The 19532-nt window shown below is 37.1% G+C and overlaps 2 protein-coding genes across 2 annotated transcripts; one reads left to right on the forward strand and one right to left on the reverse strand.

The window, feature by feature from the left end:
• The first annotated feature begins 3155 nt into the window (after positions 1-3155).
• LOC107480892 (acyl-coenzyme A thioesterase 2, chloroplastic-like) lies at positions 3156-6558 on the forward strand. The gene is given in 5 exon segments (XM_016101095.3): positions 3156-3926; positions 3929-4108; positions 4880-5349; positions 5465-5593; positions 5910-6558. Coding segments are annotated over 5 exon segments (1401 nt in total). The 5' UTR covers positions 3156-3448; the 3' UTR covers positions 6054-6558.
• A 63-nt stretch (positions 6559-6621) lies between these two features.
• LOC107480832 (formin-like protein 2) lies at positions 6622-9902 on the reverse strand (the record flags this gene model as incomplete). Its single annotated transcript, XM_021137005.2, has 4 exons — positions 6622-7710; positions 7906-8150; positions 8251-8474; positions 8653-9902. Coding segments are annotated over 4 exons (2526 nt in total), but the record flags the coding sequence as incomplete, so codon positions are not given.
• Positions 9903-19532: the final 9630 nt, after the last annotated feature.

The raw sequence follows: 19532 nt of genomic DNA on the forward strand, positions 1-19532 counted from the left end.
AATTATTTTTTTGTGACGGTTAAACTTAATTATTGAATGTGTAGTATTACTCATTTATAATTATAATAATAATATCATTCTAATGAGACAAAGAGATTAAAGTAGTAGAGGAAAATGACACACACCTAATCGTATGTCGGGGAGACTTTCTTGAAATAGTAATGGAAACTTAACTCCTCATTTGGGTTACATGGACACAGGACACTTCAAAAGGTCCCTCCTTTCTACAACTACCTTTTGCAAGCTAATATACACTTTCTTTATTCTATCAAGGTATATAATAATAATAATAATAATAATAATAATAATAATAATAATAATAATAATAATAATAAAATTCATGCACATCATATACTATATATATAGATATATTTTATTGTCTACGCTATTCCCTAATCCATCAAATCAAGGGATAATTTGTCGTAGATATGAACTTCATCTAAGGATCTGCTTAAGTAGACGAGTGAGGTGGCCACTCGACCAACCAACTTAGTTATCATATACTGTATATATAGCATTGCTTTGCTTGAAAATAGCGAGAAATTGTTTTCTTTTCCTGAACAAAAAAATAAAAATAAAAAGGAAAGGGTCCCTCTGTGTTAGTCACATGGCGAAATTTTCATGCCCTAAAGTTCATAATAAATATATAAATGGAGTCAAAATATGTGAAGTTGGTGTGTGGTGCTTTAGTAGTGGCAGGGCACTTTCTAATTAATCAACATTATGTGTTTAGTAGAATTACAAAATTATATTTAGCTAAGGATCTAAAAGAGAGATATACAAGTCATTTAGATACAATAAGAAATTCAGCAGATGCCTATACAATAGCTATTACTCCAAATATCTTGGTGTCTAAGAATTATACTCAATTACTCATGTAAAAGATGTGACATACAAGTCCAAACTAATATCATAATTTGTAGGAATTATGCAAAATGAAGTGTTGTCTTTGGTATGAATAGGTAGTTTCTTTTTATTTTTGTTTATTTTTTGCCTGGTCAGTATAGTAGTCTAATCTTGGGTTTGAAAAATAAATACTCATACAATGAATGCTATGTGAATTACCCTCGCCCCCAATAATAGAGAGCATTTTAGATAAACAAATATATTTGATAATAAAAATAAAAAACTCTCAAAACGTATTTTTTTTACTTTATTTAATGCATCATATAATAAATAAATTTTAAATAAGATAAGTTTAAATTTTTTTCCCCCTAACATTACCGTTAGATAAAATTTACCTCTAATTCTAAGCCATATTTTTCTTAAGCTCACTTGACTACACACTCACTATAACCCATACCTAAGTGTCCTTTTATAAATCGAGAAGTTGATATAAAATTAAAGGGCATTTTATTAATATTTTCCACTAATACACAAAGGAATATATATCTATGAATAATGTTGGAAGATTAAGTTGTGAATAACAATATATACGTATTTGAAAGCAAGGGCTAAATAAATTACATGTGATTTAGCAAAGTCGGCTGGGAAATTCAACAGTATTGCAGATAAATTTCTTTAACCCATGTTGCAACACACCACTGATTTGGACCTTCCACCTAAACCCTTATAATGTGCCATTTTTATTTGGTTCCATTCTAATCTGTAACTAACAGAACAGGTCAACTGACGCAAATAAACAACTCTGACATGACAGATTAGTTCAATTGCAAGAAAGAACAATAAGTCAATTAGTTTAGCATTTTTATGTGTTGTAACTTGTAACTAGTTTTTGTTTCAACAACAAGTGGAGGTGCTACTTGATGACTTGAAATACAGATCATTGGCTAATCCTTCATTTTACTAATTAATTTCCATAATAATGCAAATCACACAGCACATATATCACCTCACATTTCCACAATTTTTAATACGACCTGATAACTCAGACTTTGCTAGAAAAATCTGATGAATTAGGTGATGTGTATCTCAAACATTATATTTACACCTAATATAGTTGTTATTTTTATATGACATATTATGCTGATGCTTCAAATTGACTTTAAAATTTTATAAGTTCTACAAATCAAGTTTAAATGAAATCTAGAGTCTGATGAACAATAGCTTCTCCTTCAAGCATCTTTCTTACTTCTTTCATTGAAGGCCACGCCAATAGCAATGTTATATATGAATCTTCTCATAGCTTATTGAAGCATTCCCTTGTTCTTGCTTAAGTATGTACTTGTCAAGAGAACCATTAGGCATGTACTCATAAACCAGAGCGAGCTTAGTTCTTTCCAGTGGTGGCAACTTCATTGATGAACTGTTGTTGATTTGGCTTAGAGAATTTGCACAACAACTTCACAGCAACATAGCGTTTGCTTTGGAGTTTTCCTTTGTAGACAGAGCCATAACCTCCTTCACCTAACTTGTGCTTGAAATTATGTTTTGTCAATTATTTTAATTTTTGAAGTTAAATTTTACAAGTCATTTTAAGGATCAAAATAGTATATAAAAATATAATTTCAAAGACTAAATTAATACTGGTTAAACTTTAGAAATTAAAACAAAACACGCTTATAATTTCAAAGAACAAATTGAACTCTTATTCTTTTCTCTCACTCATACTCTTACTTTATATTTGTAGCCTTAGTCAACCAAGATGTTAAAATTGCGTAGCTAAATAAGAAAATTGAAATTCATTGGTCAATTTAAGTAAACTAAAACTCAATTAAGGGGAGTTAGAGATCTTACCGCTATAAATTGGGATAACCATAACCCCTGCTGAAATTATAAGAGAGGGAAAAAGGATTAGAAAATGGAAATAGTTAAAAATAATGTCCACCACATATTAGCAGATTGAAATACTTTTGTTCAGGCGTTCACAACAAAATAAGAATTTAGCTGAAGCTGTATACTTGTGCACGAACGAACGTAGATTAAACTATTAAATTAATTACTATATATTCTTGTATAAATATATATTAATTAAATTATTTATACATTAATTAAATTAAATTACGCTATAGGTTCACACGTACACTCACTCTAATACTGCATATGTACCAAGCCTCCTTGTCCTCTGCAAATTAAACTCAAATTGAACGTAATTTTGTCAGTGTTCGGGGCTAGCTATGAAGGCATTGGTTATAGTCTAAAACGGTGAGATTTTCTTTTTTTGGTTTAGTCTGAAAATAAAAAAAAGTTAGCGTCCCAACCAAACAATAAAAGAGTTAGGTGGAGGTTGACCCCAAAATAGAATTATCAAAGGGTACCCAGAAAAATAGAAAAGAGGTGAGCCCAAATCTATTCGAAGTTGACGAAAACATTCAAGGGTATTTTTATCAGATGTCCCCGAAGGGTATTACAGTAATTCCATATTCGCCCACCTGCCACATTACCTCCAAACTCCAAAGTAAAGTACAAATTCGAGGGAATAGATTCCAATTTCGTTGGAACATTTCATCAAACACCATAGCTTCCATCCTTTTTCCATGCAAATGCAATGCAGCCACTCAGAAACCCGAATCTATCTTCACCACTACGTCACTTTCTCTTCAGATTCAGAGTCAAACCCAATCCTCATGATTCACCATCACTGTCACTGAAGAATCTCAATCCATATCTTCACAGAACTCTCTGCGCTTCTTCTTATACGACATCATCATCTTCTCCTACGCCTTGTGAATCCGATTCCAACGATGTAAAACCCTCCGTTCACATCGATGCAGGATCGTCAAACCGCAAACCAATTAGTCGATGGCCTGGGATGTTCCATTCCCCTGCTACACACGCTCTCTGGGAGGCCAGATCCAAGATCCACGAGTGCCCCATCCTTCCCAATGGCAAAAGCTTAGAAACCGTTGCGAAATCGCCGTCAAGAAGCAGGACTAGCATATACTACAACTTCTCTTCGGATCACATACTTCGCGAGCAGTATAGGAACCCATGGAACCATATCAGGATGGGGAAGCTCGTCGAGTGTAGCATTGCAGCAACGAAGATGGAGCTACGAGGCCTCTATTATTGGTGACTGCTTCTGTTGACAAAATGGTTCTGAAGAAACCGATCCATATTGATGAAGATTTGACTATCGCTGGTGCGGTTACTTGGGTTGGAAGGTCATCCATGGAGATTCAACTCGAACTCACTCAGTTTACAAAAGGTAACGTATCATCATTACCATTTACCGCTACTAATCGATTATGAGGGCTCAATAATCAACGCTTTCAATGCATATATCAGTATTAGGTTTCTAAAAGTCTGCTGCTTTTATTGTTAGTACTTGTTGGCTACTTGGCTGTGCTGTGCTTATTTAATGCAGTATATGAAGTGATTGTCAAAGTGTATTTAGAGTGTGACAATTTCTTAACTTAGCTTCATTTTATACGTCACCAAGCATGCATTTGTCACTGTCAATACGTCCAAAACAACCGACTTTATTATTCAATATTATTACTTAGTTGGATGAATTCGTGGCGTTAGTAATTAGTAATTACTAGTTATTGTACAATGCATGCAGTAGTGTTTGAGTGTTTGGTTATTATTTTCTCTAAATTTGCGATACAAGCCATGCAGGGTCAAACAGTAACTGCATCTTATTATTAACTTATGCATCATATTGTGCGATAATATGTCCCTTCAGAAAAGGAAAAAAAAAAAAAGTAGGAGAAAGGAAACTTCCAGTTGCTGTTATAGAGAGCCCCTTTCGAATTTTTATGATGACATAGTTTTATACTCCCAAACCTGTCTTTGAAGTGTTGCATAAATAGGATTGCTCGCGAATTTTAAATACAATAAAGTATATACATAAATATGAAAATTTTATATAAAGAACTAGTCACAAATTTATGTTTTAAAAAAAGTATTTGTGTATCATAGTCATAGCCATTAGCCACTGATACTGCCCTCTTGATACTTCACTTGTTGCTAACAGGGAATGAGAAAATCCAAGAATCACCTAAACTTGTGGCCAACTTCACATTTGTGGCTCGGGACTCTGTCACAGGAAAGGCAGTCCCAATTAACCAGGTCTTACCTGAAACTGAGAAAGAAAAATTGCTATGGGAAGAAGCAGAGAAGAGTAGCAAGTTAAGGAAACAAAAGAAAACTGAAGAGAAACATGGAAATGATGGAGACACTGGAAATAGGCTCAGTGCACTATTGGCAGAAGGGCGTATATTCAGTGACATGCCAGCATTGGCCAACAGAGACAGCATCCTCATGAAGGATACTTGTCTCCAAAATTCTTTTATCTGCCAGCCACAGCAGAGGAACATGCATGGCCGAATCTTTGGGGGTTTCTTGATGAGAAGAGCCTTTGAATTAGCCTTCTCAACAGCTTATGCCTTTGCTGGTGTGGCACCTCATTTCTTGGAAGTTGATCATGTTGATTTTGTTAAGCCTGTGAGTAGCATACAGGGGGCGATTATAATGAACTGAACATACATAATCATAATTAACCTCATTTATGTTAATATTTCGAGAAGGTGTTGAACTGAAAACAAGCTTGATGATGCAGGTGGATGTTGGAAATTTTCTTCGTCTCAAGACTTGTGTTCTGTACACTGAACTAGACAATCCAACAAAGCCTCTGGTGAATGTTGAAGTTGTTGCACACGTTACCAAGCCTGAACTACGGTCCAGTGAGGTGAGTTTGGAATTTCATATTTTAAAATGTCAATATCAAATATTCCCCACTATGGAATAATTAAAAGATATCCTCTGGTGAAAAAAGACACATTCTTTGCTGTTATATATCTCATAAAATTGTAGAGTATTTTTTTTATTTCTACAATATTCTTATGAAGAGGCGGCAAAGATTCCCTGCCATTGTTTTCTTCAAATATCTGTTCAATTCTCTTTTAAAATTCGTATGGATAATAAACTAGTACTACTATCGAAATATAAAAATCGATGCTTTATTTTTAACCATTTCACTTAATTCCATGTTTGTCTTCAAACAGGTATCCAACAGATTCTACTTCACATTCGGTGTTGATTCTGAGGCCATTAGAAATGGATTGAGGATTAGAACCGTTGTTCCTGCTACAGAAGAGGAAGCACGAAAGGTACTTGAACGCATGGATGCCGAGTGTGAGGACTCCTAGTTTTAGTTAATCAGGACATGAACCTGCTTGTCATTAAAGAGAACAAGGGTATACAGAAAAAAGAGAACCTGTTTAATTGTTTCTTGAAGAATTTTATTATGTCCGAAATGTCCGCTGTGTATTGGATCTACAACACCAATATTTATTAATTCTTAATTCTGTGGAACATAAAGCTACTTCTCCATTCAGGTTCTGATATTCATAATGAAGTCGAAGGGAATGTGATGGAACTGCTAAAGAAGTTAAAGAGTGCTTCATAATTCACAATGATCAAATTGCTATGGCCTATCATTTAATATCATCATTAGCACCAAACATATTAAACTTGGTTATGAGGGGCCCAAGTAATGTCATTTATCTCCAAAGTTGTGGATTTTAGGGATCCACATTGATATTCCCTCAGGCGCAAATGCCAGAAAGGAAAAACCAGGACCTTTTTCCACAAAATAGCTTTCAAGTTCGGATGATTCTTAACCTTAGTGCCCCCACCACTGCTACATTAGAAATAACTTGATTGTACTCGGAAATAATAATTCTCTACTTACATGGATGATAAAAACAAGGAAAATCCAAAATTTCTATCTATCATATCATTTATAACTACAACACTGTAACGCTAAAAAAGAAATGTACTCAAATTTATTATATGGTCTAGGCAGTAAACATATACAGAGTAATCTAGGCACGAGAAAAAGTGTCATCCATGATAGCATGGGATTTGTCATCATTCAAAGAAGGGATATGCTTGTCTTCAGTTGAGAAATGTCGTAATGTTTGGATGGTAAAAATCTAGCGCATCAATGACCAAAACCAAACATGTATAGAACTTACTCAAACAGTTGCAGTTGGGTTAATCAGATTCAGATGAATCACATGGCTGCTTACCAGTAATAATAGGAAAAATTGCTGGCGTTACAGGGTTTGCAGGCATTACAGATTGTCTAGAACCAACTAGAGTCCTCTCATTCGCTTTCCCAACTTCCTTGCACACACCATCTAATATCGAAAGGAAATCCCTCACTACCATAAAAATTCTAAACGGATGAGCTTCTTCCTTTGCTGAATTCCCATGGAAATACTCAGTTATCTCCTTTACTGAAGAGAGAGCCCTTTTCTCTTGGTTCTGGATTCTTAAAATTTCTTCTCCTCCTTTCTCCAAGAAACATTTCATTGCCTCAGAAAACTTTTGGCTAGTGTCTTTCAAGGGTGACATTTCATTCAGTTTGACAACTTCCACAACTTTCTCGATCCCCTTAGCAAGTTTAGCAACATCGCTGCTAAGCATGTCTGAGTCCATGGTAGCTGTTTTTTTCACATTGGTGAGCTCACCACTCAAGCCCGAAACAACTTGCAGTCCAAGCTTCCGGAATTCAACCTCATCTTGAAGAGTATATTGCTGGTTGTTCTCGGAGGCCGGATGATTGTTAGAACCGGAAATATGAGATCCCTCGGTTCTGACAATTTCCTGTACAACAAAATGCAATAGAGTGGTCTTTCCATCGGTTCCTTTAATATCAACGAGCTTCAGAAGTGTGTCCAGCTTGAATGCATGCGCATCGCCCCGATCAGTGCCAACATTCATTCGGTTTCCAGTTCTGAGAACAGCTTCAAGTAACTTCAAAAACATTCTGCTGTTCCTCAATTCCTCACAAGCCACCTGCGGAAGAGATTGAAATATGAGAATTTATTGCAGTCTTCGTATAAAAAATCAGTCATGGTTGCAATTAGATTAGTAAGTTTAAGGTAATAGTTAAGAGTTTTCGCCTTTTTGGGCTTGATTGATACTGAAAGGTCAGAGATTCATAATATCATATCAAACAATAAGCACACAATATGATATATTGAATAATACCTCCAGAGTCTCAAAGGACTTTTTAAGGTATTCTAATTCAGAATCAAAATTAGCAATGTAGAGCATAGCTTCCACTCTCTTAAATGCAAAAGGTATATCAAGCATGATCTTCAGAAATTTCTCAGCAGGGCCAAGCTTGAAGGGCGATTCGTCTTGGAACTCCCTCAGCTTAGTTTCTTCTTCTTTGGTTGGAGCCATCTTCAACAAACTCTCCAGAAGTTCTGTTCCCAGTGTATCACAGTTGCCTATTCCCAAAAAAGGAATAAAAAATAAGTATTTCAAAATCTCACTGAAAAATAAAGGCCCTTAAATAGTAGTTTCCATCTTATTCAGTTTTAGTTTCACCTTCCCTGAGAGCTTCACAAACTTCATCAATAGTTACATTGAGCGCCCTAAGCAAAATAGCAATGTTCTGAGACTTCTTGGGGTCAAGCACCCTATTCTCCGGTGGCACCGGTGAAGAATGAACCGTTTGACTACGGCGGCCATTATTATCTCTAAAAGCCAATGTAGGATTTTCCTTTGAGTTATTAACCATGAACAGCGTCTCAATCATGTCCTCGTTCAATCTGGATAGCACAGATCCATCAAATCATTATATAATTGAAACAACACAAACATATAATATAAAATATAGAAAATAATATAGAATCGCACTAAGATGTTGACTGATATTAATCAACAATGGAAAAAGCTAACTTAATTAATTAATAATAAAGAAGAGGACGTGAGTTTAATGTGTCATACTGGAAAGAACTTGGTCTCAAGCGATCCCACACCGTTGCCCTATCAGAACTAGCTTTCACTTTATCCCAATGCAAAGCTTTTAACTTTGGCTTCGGAGTTTCCTCACTCTCATTCTTATCAACATTTGGCGCCAATTTATTCATCACCGGAGTCTCCCAGAACCGCGGCGGAGGCGGCGGTGGTGGTGGCGGAGGAGGAGGAGGAGGCAGTTCGGTGGCCGGAACATCCCAACTGGATCTCAACTCCTCTCTAGGCTTAGGAGAAGAAGAAGAAGAACACAAAGAAGACGGCGACTGCGACGCAGAAACTGGGTTCTGATTAGGTGGTGGCAGTGATTTGGTGCTTTCAGGGCTGAGAGGGGAGCAAGAACGAGAATGAGATGGGGTTCTTGAGTTTAAGCTTCTGCATCCGAGTTTCTCCAAAGGAAAAGCCTTCGGTGAACGAGAACTTGAATCTTCGACTCCAAGAACCGCAACAGGGGAAGGAGGACTCTCTTGTCTGTTACCGGAAGAGCCTCTCGGAGAAAAGAACTGTTCCTCTTCTTCATCTTGATTCTCCTTGTGCTTTTCGTCCTTGTCTTCTTCACTCAGCCATGGCTGGAAATTGTGGCGGGGAAGGGGAGGCAGTGGTTTTAGTTCCGGCGAATCATTCAGTTTCCGGTACGGCGGCACCATTAAGGTTCCGGTGGTGCTGCTGGAGCTTGAATCCGGTGGCTCTGAACTAGCCACCGTGCCGAGGTAGAGGTAATCTGTGCGCGGGCTTGAGGCGGCGCCGGGGCCGCCGCGGGGCTTGGGGTGGGTGCCGTCGGAGGTAGCAGCGTTGCGTGGGAACAGGCGGAGGCTATCTTGCCTGGAGGCCTTGTCGTCGTCTTCGTCATCGTCGGCGTGGAAGGATGACGAGGTGCGGGAGCGGCGGTGGAGTGCGAATGCGGCAGCGGCGGAGAGGAGGGCGAGGGAAAGAAGAGAGAGGGTGAGAGCAAGTGCGAGTGCGGGACGGTGGTGGGTGGAGGTAGGGTGTGGGAGGAGGAGGGAGGAGATGTTAGCCGGGAATGTGGCGACGACGGAGGGTGATGGAGGAGGTGGAGAGGGGCGGTAAGTAGGGAAGAAAGGGTTGTTTGGTGAGGAAGAAGAAGACGGTGAGGAAGGTGATGAAATAGAAGAGAATGGAAGCTTGGGTTGTTGGTGTTGTGGTTGTGGTTGTGGTTGAGGAGAGGGAGATGGTGGTTGTGTAGGGGGAATGGGGATGGGGAGTAGAGGAAGGTAAATGTAGTGTGGGACATGATGCAGAAGAAAAAAGGAGAAGGTTTGGGAGTTAGGAGTGATGAGTAAATAATGTTATTTGGAGAGAATGGTAGGAATGTAGCTCAAGACTTGTAGTTGTAGGTTAGGAAGCCATGAGTGGCTGGTCATTTTGGTACAAAGTACTTACTATATGGTATTCATGGTTAAGAGAACAGCGTTGAAGGGTTGTTGAGGTGGTGTATGCAGTGTGCAGGAAGTTGGCAGCAGTAGAGACTAGAGAGAGGTAAAAAGGTAAAACCAGAGCCCCATGCCACCCGCGCTTTCTCTCTTTCTCTCCATTCTCAAAAGTTGTGATCTTATACTGTTCACACTCATGCTTCATAACCCCAAATTTCCATCTTTCCATTCTCTCTTTTACCATCACTTACCCTTTTATTATCCATTTCTTCATTCTTCAACATTTTTTTTTTCACAACCAAGTTATTTATTTTAAATATGATAACTTTTTAGAATTTTACTAGGTATACTACACATACAAGCCTTTTTACCTTACAAATTTTACAAGTTAGCACAATCCCAACAAAATACACGCGCATTACACTCCCACATTCAAGAGTAAATACACGCACGTTACTCAACCACTTCCTGTTTTCAAAGCGCGCTACTCACCATTATAAACGACTCTTCTTCTTCCTCGATGAAAACCACAACTGTCATTTTTCTTCGCGTTTCTCCTCCTCCTCCTTTTCTTCTTTCTTCTTCTCCTCCTTCTTTGTGTTTCTCTTCCTTTTTCTTCGCGTATTTCATCTTCATCGTCGTATTTCTCCTTCTTCTTCTTTTAATTTTGCAACATTATGTATTTTTTATTGATTTTTTCCTCCTAAAAAGTATTATGAGAATATGAAATAAGAAGATGAAGAAGAAGAAGAAGCAGAAGATGAGGAGGAGGAAGAATAAGAGTTTTGAATTATGCAAAACTCATGAGAATAAAAATATACCTAAATATCTTCGTTTTGCACCCAAATATCTTTGTATTACACATAAATATTTTCGTTTTACACCCAAATTTATTGCAGATACAAAAATGAGTTATATTATGTGTACACTAAAATCAGCCACCCAAGTCAGCAAGAAGTGCAAAATACACCACAAAAGGGATGCAAAATACACCAAAAATACACCATATTAAAACAAGTATAAACTATAGAATGCAAATACAACTATAAAACCATCATAAAAAATAACAAAAACCAGATTCATGAATCATAACTAAACAGAAACTAAAACAATTCAACTAAAAGAATAAGACAATTCACCCTCCGTCAGATGAAAAGTCATAAACTATAAATACACCCAAACTTTTATAAAAATACACTCAAATATTCTTAATCTACATCCGAACGTCTGATATAAAATAGACAAGATTATATTAATTCTAATCAGAACTAGTACATTAGATTCAATTCAAACAAGAAAGAATTAACAGCAAATTTCACAGGCAAGGTTCACGCACTGGTTCATCTGACAATCTGAAGTTGAATTATTCATTATCTTCAAAAATGATTTTAGAGCTTGATGTCAAAAAATAATGGAAATCGAAAATAACGAAGAAAGAAAACATAGAGAAAAAAACACGTAAATAAAAAAAGAGAAAGAAAAGGCAAAAAATTTGAAAAAGAAAACGGAATCCTTTTAAAAATTAAAAATCTATTAAAGACGCGTAAAATATATGTGCATAACAAATGCATTTGAACGTATTATCAATTAGAAGTCTTATAAGACTTGTATAGAAAAATCAATTGGATGTATATAGAGAATTAATCCTTTTTACAAACATGTAACGTAGATTTTAAAATTTTCATCCTATGAATATATTACCATTCTATCTAGTAATGATGAATATCCACCAAACCAAAATCTATAAATATATAATGAACCAATTACTATTTTTTCCCAATAAAAATGATCAACATCTAATAATAATAAAAATCATTATTTAAACAACTTAAAGTAATTGTACGGCAAGTTTAAATAGAAAAGAGAGTAATAGAGGTAATTTGGACATTTTATTCTCTTACATTTTTATTATAGCTATTGATTGTAATTTGTAGGTTTGTTTTAACTGTGTATTTGTTTAAATAGCAATTTCTAATAATAAAGAGTGGATTACCACATATCTTTTTAAGAATAAAACTACGAAAATAATGAGAAAAAAATATTATGTTTCTTCTACCTTATATTGAAACTATATATATAATTTTTGTCTTTATTATTTGAAGAAAGAATTAAATATTTTTAATGTTTAATTTATATTATTTTTATAGGTTTATAAAGCTTGGAATTATGACGGGTAAAACAAGTTTAGTTTTTTTTTATTTTGTCTTGATTTTTTAATTGATGTTTGTAATTTTAGTGATTGATATAGTAAAATTCTGCTGTTATTATAATAGAGACTAGATGTATATTTCATTACACTTCAAAATTATATTATGATACATATTAGTATAACTTTTTCTATTCTTTTGTCTTTAATCTTTTGCAAAACTAAAGAAACCTGTTACCAACTAATAACTCGCTTTAATTTAAAAAGAATGCCTTACTTCAAACTTTCTTTTTCTCAAAACCTATAAAATCTACACTCTTAAAATTATATGCATAATTTATGGGAATATTATTTGTAAAACTTACCTATAATTTTTTTAAAAAAATCTTGTTCTAATCCATATGTATACACGTAACTTTGACACACTTATCAGAGCAGTTAACCTCAAATCTCAACCTCAAGTAAATGTTAGTACGTGCTAAGTAATGCAGGTGCCACCCAGGTGATCACTACTCAAGGCAATGCCAAAACATGCCGCCAGATGTTGACAAATCTGATAGCATGCAATCATATATATTTAATAATCTTTTGATAATGTCACGTATTCTATATGTGCTAAATCTCTTTTACAGTAATAATTAATCACTACTTTGTCTTTCAGTTATATAGGTTTGAATATAATTATTCATACATGACTTTATAGTTATAGAGGGGATCATGTGCCCGATTTCCCCTTCAAGAATATGCTCCACTTTCTGCACTTTTATTGTATACGATGACAACAAAGAATGAATGAAATCCCAACCTAAGCTTTTTGATCAAACTTTTTCTCTCTCTTTTTTTTTTTCCTTTTCTTTTTTGGTAAAATCCTTTTTGTTTCGTGGCTATCTACTCTACTTCAATTCATTCGTCTACTACGACTGTTCCCAGCTTTGTGCATCCGACATTATTGAAGTTGGATTCTCAATCATTTTGTTGATTCAATCAATACAAACCATGAAACTAAGTAAAAAATAATTGTATTCCACTCATGATGAAGGCATGAATTATTAATTTTCCTCTTAAGGCCCCACCACCCTTTATTATCGTTGGTGCTGCTGCTAGCTAGGTGCCACCACTTTCATCCAAATCAAATTGAACCAATTATCAAAACAAGAAGGGTTTCAATTTCATGTATATGCTCCTCAAGGTTGACATGGTGTTAGCTACTCTTTAAACTTGGATCAAAATAATAAGCTCCTGTTATTATGTATAAGTATCTAATTTTTATATCGTTTTAATATTAGTATCTTTAACAATTTATTCGCATTTTTTGTGTAATTTTTGAATTAAAAAATGAAAAAGTCTAGGGGATCAACAATTTTATTACATTTTGGCCAGCATGTAACCAGCAGAGAAATGTGAGCCATTGGATGAAATCTCACACCAATCTCATACCATCAAATCATTATTAATGGCTAGTTGATGGCTACCAATCACAAATATTACTGCCCCTAGCATTGCTCATAAAAAATTTATTAAAATATACAACTAAATTGATATATAACAAGGATATTGTTATTATAGTGACAAAACTATTTGATGTACTAATATCTTTTTAAGAACTGGCACAATATAAACCGCATAAGTGAATGAAATTACTAGTTATCATTAATTTTGTCCGAGTTATCATAGGACTAGCTGGAGACGTTGAATTGGACTAGACATTTTAGTTTGTAACTAAAATTAATTAGTTTGTTAGTCTCTAATATTTAATTCTCATATTAGTCCTTGGTTCATTTCGTTTCGTTAATTTCTAACGAAATTGTCTTACATTTCATGTTAAGTTACATATTAAGTGTCACGCTATAAATAAGACAAATTAATTTCTGAACAAATTATTACCATTAATTTAGTTTTTAAAATATTTTTTGTTAGACAATTTAATTTTTAAAATTATTTATTATAAGACAAATCAGTTCTTAAAAATTTTTAGTATCAATATATCTATTGGGCCTTTTGATAATAAATATTTTTGAAGAGTAATGTATTTTATAATGAATAATTTTAAAACTAATTTGTCAGATAATGAATATTTTAGAGGATCAAATTAATTGTAATTTGTCTAAGGATCAATTTTTTTTTATATGCGTGGTACTTAACATCTGACGGGATAATATAATATAATACTTAGAATAATTCTATTAAAAATTGACAAAACAGTGAATCAAGATTAATATAATTTACGGAATTAAATGTTACAGAGCAAAATTGATAAATACTCTCTACTTTTTCCAAAAACCTAAACATATATAGGGTGTGTTTATCTTGCTCAGCATTGAAAACTTTGTCCATTATAATTAATTCATGGAAATGCAGGGTCTTGTGACTTGATCCTACCTGCACCCTCTATTGCTATTTGTGTCTCTGTATATATGTCACCACATCAAATTTTATAGACTACAAATTATGGTCAAGATGCTACGCAGGAATCCGTTAGCCAAATATAGCACTTGTGAATTGTGATGGATTTTTTTTAATATAAAAATATAGTCTCTCAAAATAATAAGAAGATATTAAATACCTATTTTACATTGGATTTTTTATTTTTATAAATAAAATAAATATTAAATTTATCAAAATAAATATTTTTACGAGTATTTACCGTTTTAAATAACCCTATCATATCTCGTTTACATTGTAAATGATATATATAAGACGTTAATCAACATCTATAAAAAGATGTGTAACTTTTGGTATTCTTCACACACATTTTATATCATTTAACTTTCTCCTTTCTCTAGAAAACAAGGTTGAATGACCAGTAACAATTCATTCATAGTTGTGGAGCTTTATTCAAATTGTCGTATGAGAAATGGCAACAACGGGTGACATTTGAGTGTCAGGATCCGATATTATTCCGCACTTAGCGTGTTGAGACGTTGTCGGATTTGAAGAGTTTGATATTGAGCAAGCTTGAGGGGACACAAGCGAGGAAAATTGGAAGGGTGGCGTATAGGTTGCTGGAACCCATGGGAAATGGAGTATTCCGGTTTTGGCTATTTCGACTTCATGGGGACAAGCATGTGCGACTGATGTTCGACAAACACGGGAGGATCATGTGTGAACAGGTAATGGAGCTGTCCGCCGAGGTGGGTCACAGTGGTAGTGGGAGTTCTGCACATGACACGTATGTACAGGATGACCGTCCTCTCGCACCACCGCCCATTCATGTCGCGATTCTGGAGAATGAGGCAGAGGAGGGTGAGGAGGAGTCGGACGAGGACTACGTGACGGACAGTGGAGACAGTGAGTCTTCCGATGGCGGCGATGAGGATGGGTTTGTGCCGGAGACACCTGCAGGGGCTGTGCCGCGCCATGTGCTGCCTCCACCTCATCCAATTCCGGCACTATTGGCTGTGCCAAGTCACTATCACAGTCTAGATCTGGATGCCATGCATGAGAAGATCCCGGTTTCTGGCACATGTGGAGTGGATTACAACCTGGACGGCGGTGTAGAGTTTCGGATCGGACACATGTGCCACATGGTAGAGGCTGAGTCTGGCACTGAGGTCGAGATGGCCTAAGGTCAACAGCTGGCAGCGCTGGTGCAGCCGGCTGCAGGGGGCGGTGGGGCAGGGTATGGCTAAGCCCCCTGATGGTGGACCAGTGGCGTACTGATGGAAGTGTAGATGAGGATGCGTAGGTGGCCTTGATGGAGGGGTGACTAGCGGCTGGGATGAGGTCAGGTACATACCGTAGTCATGCGAGAGAGGCGTCGCATACTGGCTACCAGGCCGCACACCTGCCCCGAATGATGACGCAGAAGCAGGTGATATCTGAGGATCCAGGTGGATGTCTGTGCGGTACTTGATGCATGCTGGTCATCCCCGATCCCAACCTCCCAAACTATGCGAAAATGCTCGACTAACCGATCCATAGCCGATGGGGCGGCAGTGTGAATATGGAAGGCGTCGTCAAGGAAGATCTCATCAAGCATCTCATCCTCCTCCTGATGGGTACTGGAAAGCCCACCCTCATGGCAACCAGGAGGTGGTATATCCCAATGTCCAGTGGTTGTGCACCGCTGCTCCCAGATGAATGCCAAGCTCCATGTGATAGGGGAGGGGAGGTGGTGGAGGTGAGGCCTCTCTGTCCTGTAGGATGTCTCCATGCTCCTCCTGGTGGGCGTACTCGGCCTCCTCATCAGGCCCAACTCTGACCCCCACCCGTCTTGGGCAGGCCCTCTCCCTCCTGACCGGCTCGCCAGGCTGATGCTCTATGTGGCCCCTCTCTCTCCGAGCAGGTCATCGAGTATCATCTCTACCCTCTCTCGCATGTCGACGTCGATCTGGCACGCCACGAGGATGGGAGAGATCATTCCTGGGCTGGCTGGCAGTGGGCTGTACGTCAGGGGGCAACTCCACCAGCCTCGGGTCGTTCAGTACCTCCTGCTCCGATAGATGTCTAACCCGGCAAGCCCCACGCCACCAGTCATAGTACTTCAGGGTTGGCCTCATGTCGAACGTGTGCTGCACAGTGATCCGGCGACCGGGCTCAAATCTCTGGTGCCACATATCGTACCACTCCTTCAACTTGAGTGGCCACCCATCATCCTCACCTCGACCAGTAGTAGTCAGGTACCTGTCAATGAAGATCGTGTGTTAGATACTTCCTTAAGTCATAATAATTGAAATATTTTAATGAATAAGTAAATAGAAATATAGCATCAATCTCACCTATTAAGATCTGCCAGGGTGCCTAGTACCTGTTGCTCTCCATTGAACTGCCGTTTCACCCGATTAACATGGTGAAAACGAACGATATTAAAGCACAATAGTGGGACGGCTGACAACCATGTCCCCCACTCCTTCTCCTCACGAAACCATGGGGGACACAAAGCTTACAGGGCGGGGTCATCGTAGACTCTCCATGCAAACTGAAGAAAGAAAGTTTTCAGTGTAACACAAATACAATTTTTAGAGGAAAGGTTTCGAATTATCCATATAACAATCATACTAAAGCATACAATTTATATCTAATTATCCAAAATAAAAAACATGCATATTTTATAACTAACCTCGTCGAAATGTAGCCGATCAAGGAAAACCCTCCAACGCAGGACCTTGGCCTCATGCTGATCCCTGCTCTGCTGCGGCAATCCAACCAACCTAACACATCGAAGGATAGCATATACGGTTCGTTAAGTAACATCTCAAAAGTTTTGACAAAATTATTTAACTCAAGTACATAAAAAGACATTTCTCACCTCGCAGCCAGCAGATACTGGTAGACGCCTCTATTTGGTGGACACCACTGGGGGAATCTCTTATGGATCCAGGACATCAACAACGGAATGCAGCCAGCGATGTCTGTGACGCCCCGCTGAGCCGCCAAAGATAGGGACTGATATGTCCAGGCCAGAACAGCCGAGCCCCACGAAAATACTCTACACTCCGTAAAATCCCGGAGCAGTGGTAGCCAACGAAGGGACACCAGATTGTTGGACTTGTCGATCATCAGATACCCTCCGATCAGTAACATGATATAACACTTGGCATACTGTCGGAGGATCTCGAGATCGTCTGTCTGGGGCATATGGCGAACACGATCCCGTAGCCACACAAGATTCAGCGTAAACGACTCCTTCCTCTGAGCCGCCTGCTGTGCTGCCACGGGAGGCCTGGCACCGAGGAGCTGCTCCACCAACGCCCACGTCTCCGTATGGTACCACCTACCAAAGTCACAGAGGCACCCCTCACGGGGTTACCGTGTGCGCGTAGGCACAGGTGGTACGCCACGTCCTGCAGGGTGATGGTGACCTCACCCCACAGGAGATGAAACGTGTGCATTTCTGGACGCCATCGCTCCACCAATGCCGAAATCAGGGAGTTATCAAAAGTAAAATCCCTGAGTGACACGGTGTCACCGAATCCGGCCTCGACCAAATATGGGACGATGGCGTCCGGTGGAGGTAAAGTGTGGCTCACTTGTCGGGGCAGTAGGAGGCGAGGCCTCTGATTAATGACAAACAAAAATAATATATAAATTATATACAATCAATTATAACTTATAATTTTTTTTAAACATTTTAACAACTTAATTTTACTTTTGATAATATTTATCTCCCACAAGTCTCAAGATTAATTATTTTTATTATTACTTTTATTATAAAGTAAATAACATAATACAACCAAACAAAGTCCTAAATTGCTTATAAAATAAAAATAGAAAACCTTAATATCATAAACAGTGTTATACTATCATGGCATTACATTTATAAACACTAACAACATAGCACTGGAATAACAGAGTTTCAAACTAATAACATTTATGTCATATGAATCTAGCACAAGCGTATAGAGTTCTAAATTAAGCCTACAGACCTAACTCCTAACTCATATATCAACGTTCCTAGACATGACTACCATAACAATGCCAAAATCATTAAATTTAACAACCATAACAAAACTAACCTCGAAGTCGACTGCCCCGGCGTAATGTGTCGTCTCATTCAGCCTGTTTATATCCCAGTCATTCCCCACTTAGCGCGCCATCATCGCTCGGGTCACAGGTATAGTCAGAAAGGGTTAAAAGAGAGGAGAAAGATGTCGAGAAAGTGAAAATGGGGCCCGGAAATTGGCTGTAAACGACTTCTATATATAGGGACGTACGAGTCATAACTCGTTTACACTGTAAACGAGATATACCCTTGTCACGCTTATGTGTCATATCTCGTTTACAGTGTAAATGAGATACATGCATTGCCATCTCGTTTACACTGTAAACGAAATATGGCAGGAAAATTTACTTCGGCAATTTCTCTAAAAATTATTTATTTTGATAAATATTACATTTATTTTATTTATAAAAATAAAAAATTCATTTTACATTACATTTTTTATAATTTAGATCTATTAAAAAATTGATATAATTTATTACAATTTAGATTAATTATAAATTGAATTGGATCATATGTCTCTTAAAAAAAAGAGAGATTTTTCAGGTTTAGGTTTCATGACGAGAGCTAAGAAGCTTTGATAATTGATCTATTGTGATTTGTGTATTGGATAAGATATTGTATGTGTTTGTTTACGAAAGGGATAAGTATTGTTTTGGTTTCTAATATTAAGGGTCAAAATTAAAACCGTTTCTAATGTAATTTTTATTTTAAAATCGTTTTTAATATTGCATTTTATTTTAAAATCGTCCTTTCTAATTAATTTTTTTATAAATGACAAAAATACTTTTTTTTATAAATCATCATTTTTTGTAAAAAATTATAAAATTAAAAAAAGAAAAGAAAAGACACAAGGGGAGGGGAGAAAGGGAAAGGA

The sequence above is a fragment of the Arachis duranensis genome, chromosome 3 (assembly GCF_000817695.3).
Source record: "Arachis duranensis cultivar V14167 chromosome 3, aradu.V14167.gnm2.J7QH, whole genome shotgun sequence".
NCBI lineage: Eukaryota > Viridiplantae > Streptophyta > Magnoliopsida > Fabales > Fabaceae > Arachis > Arachis duranensis.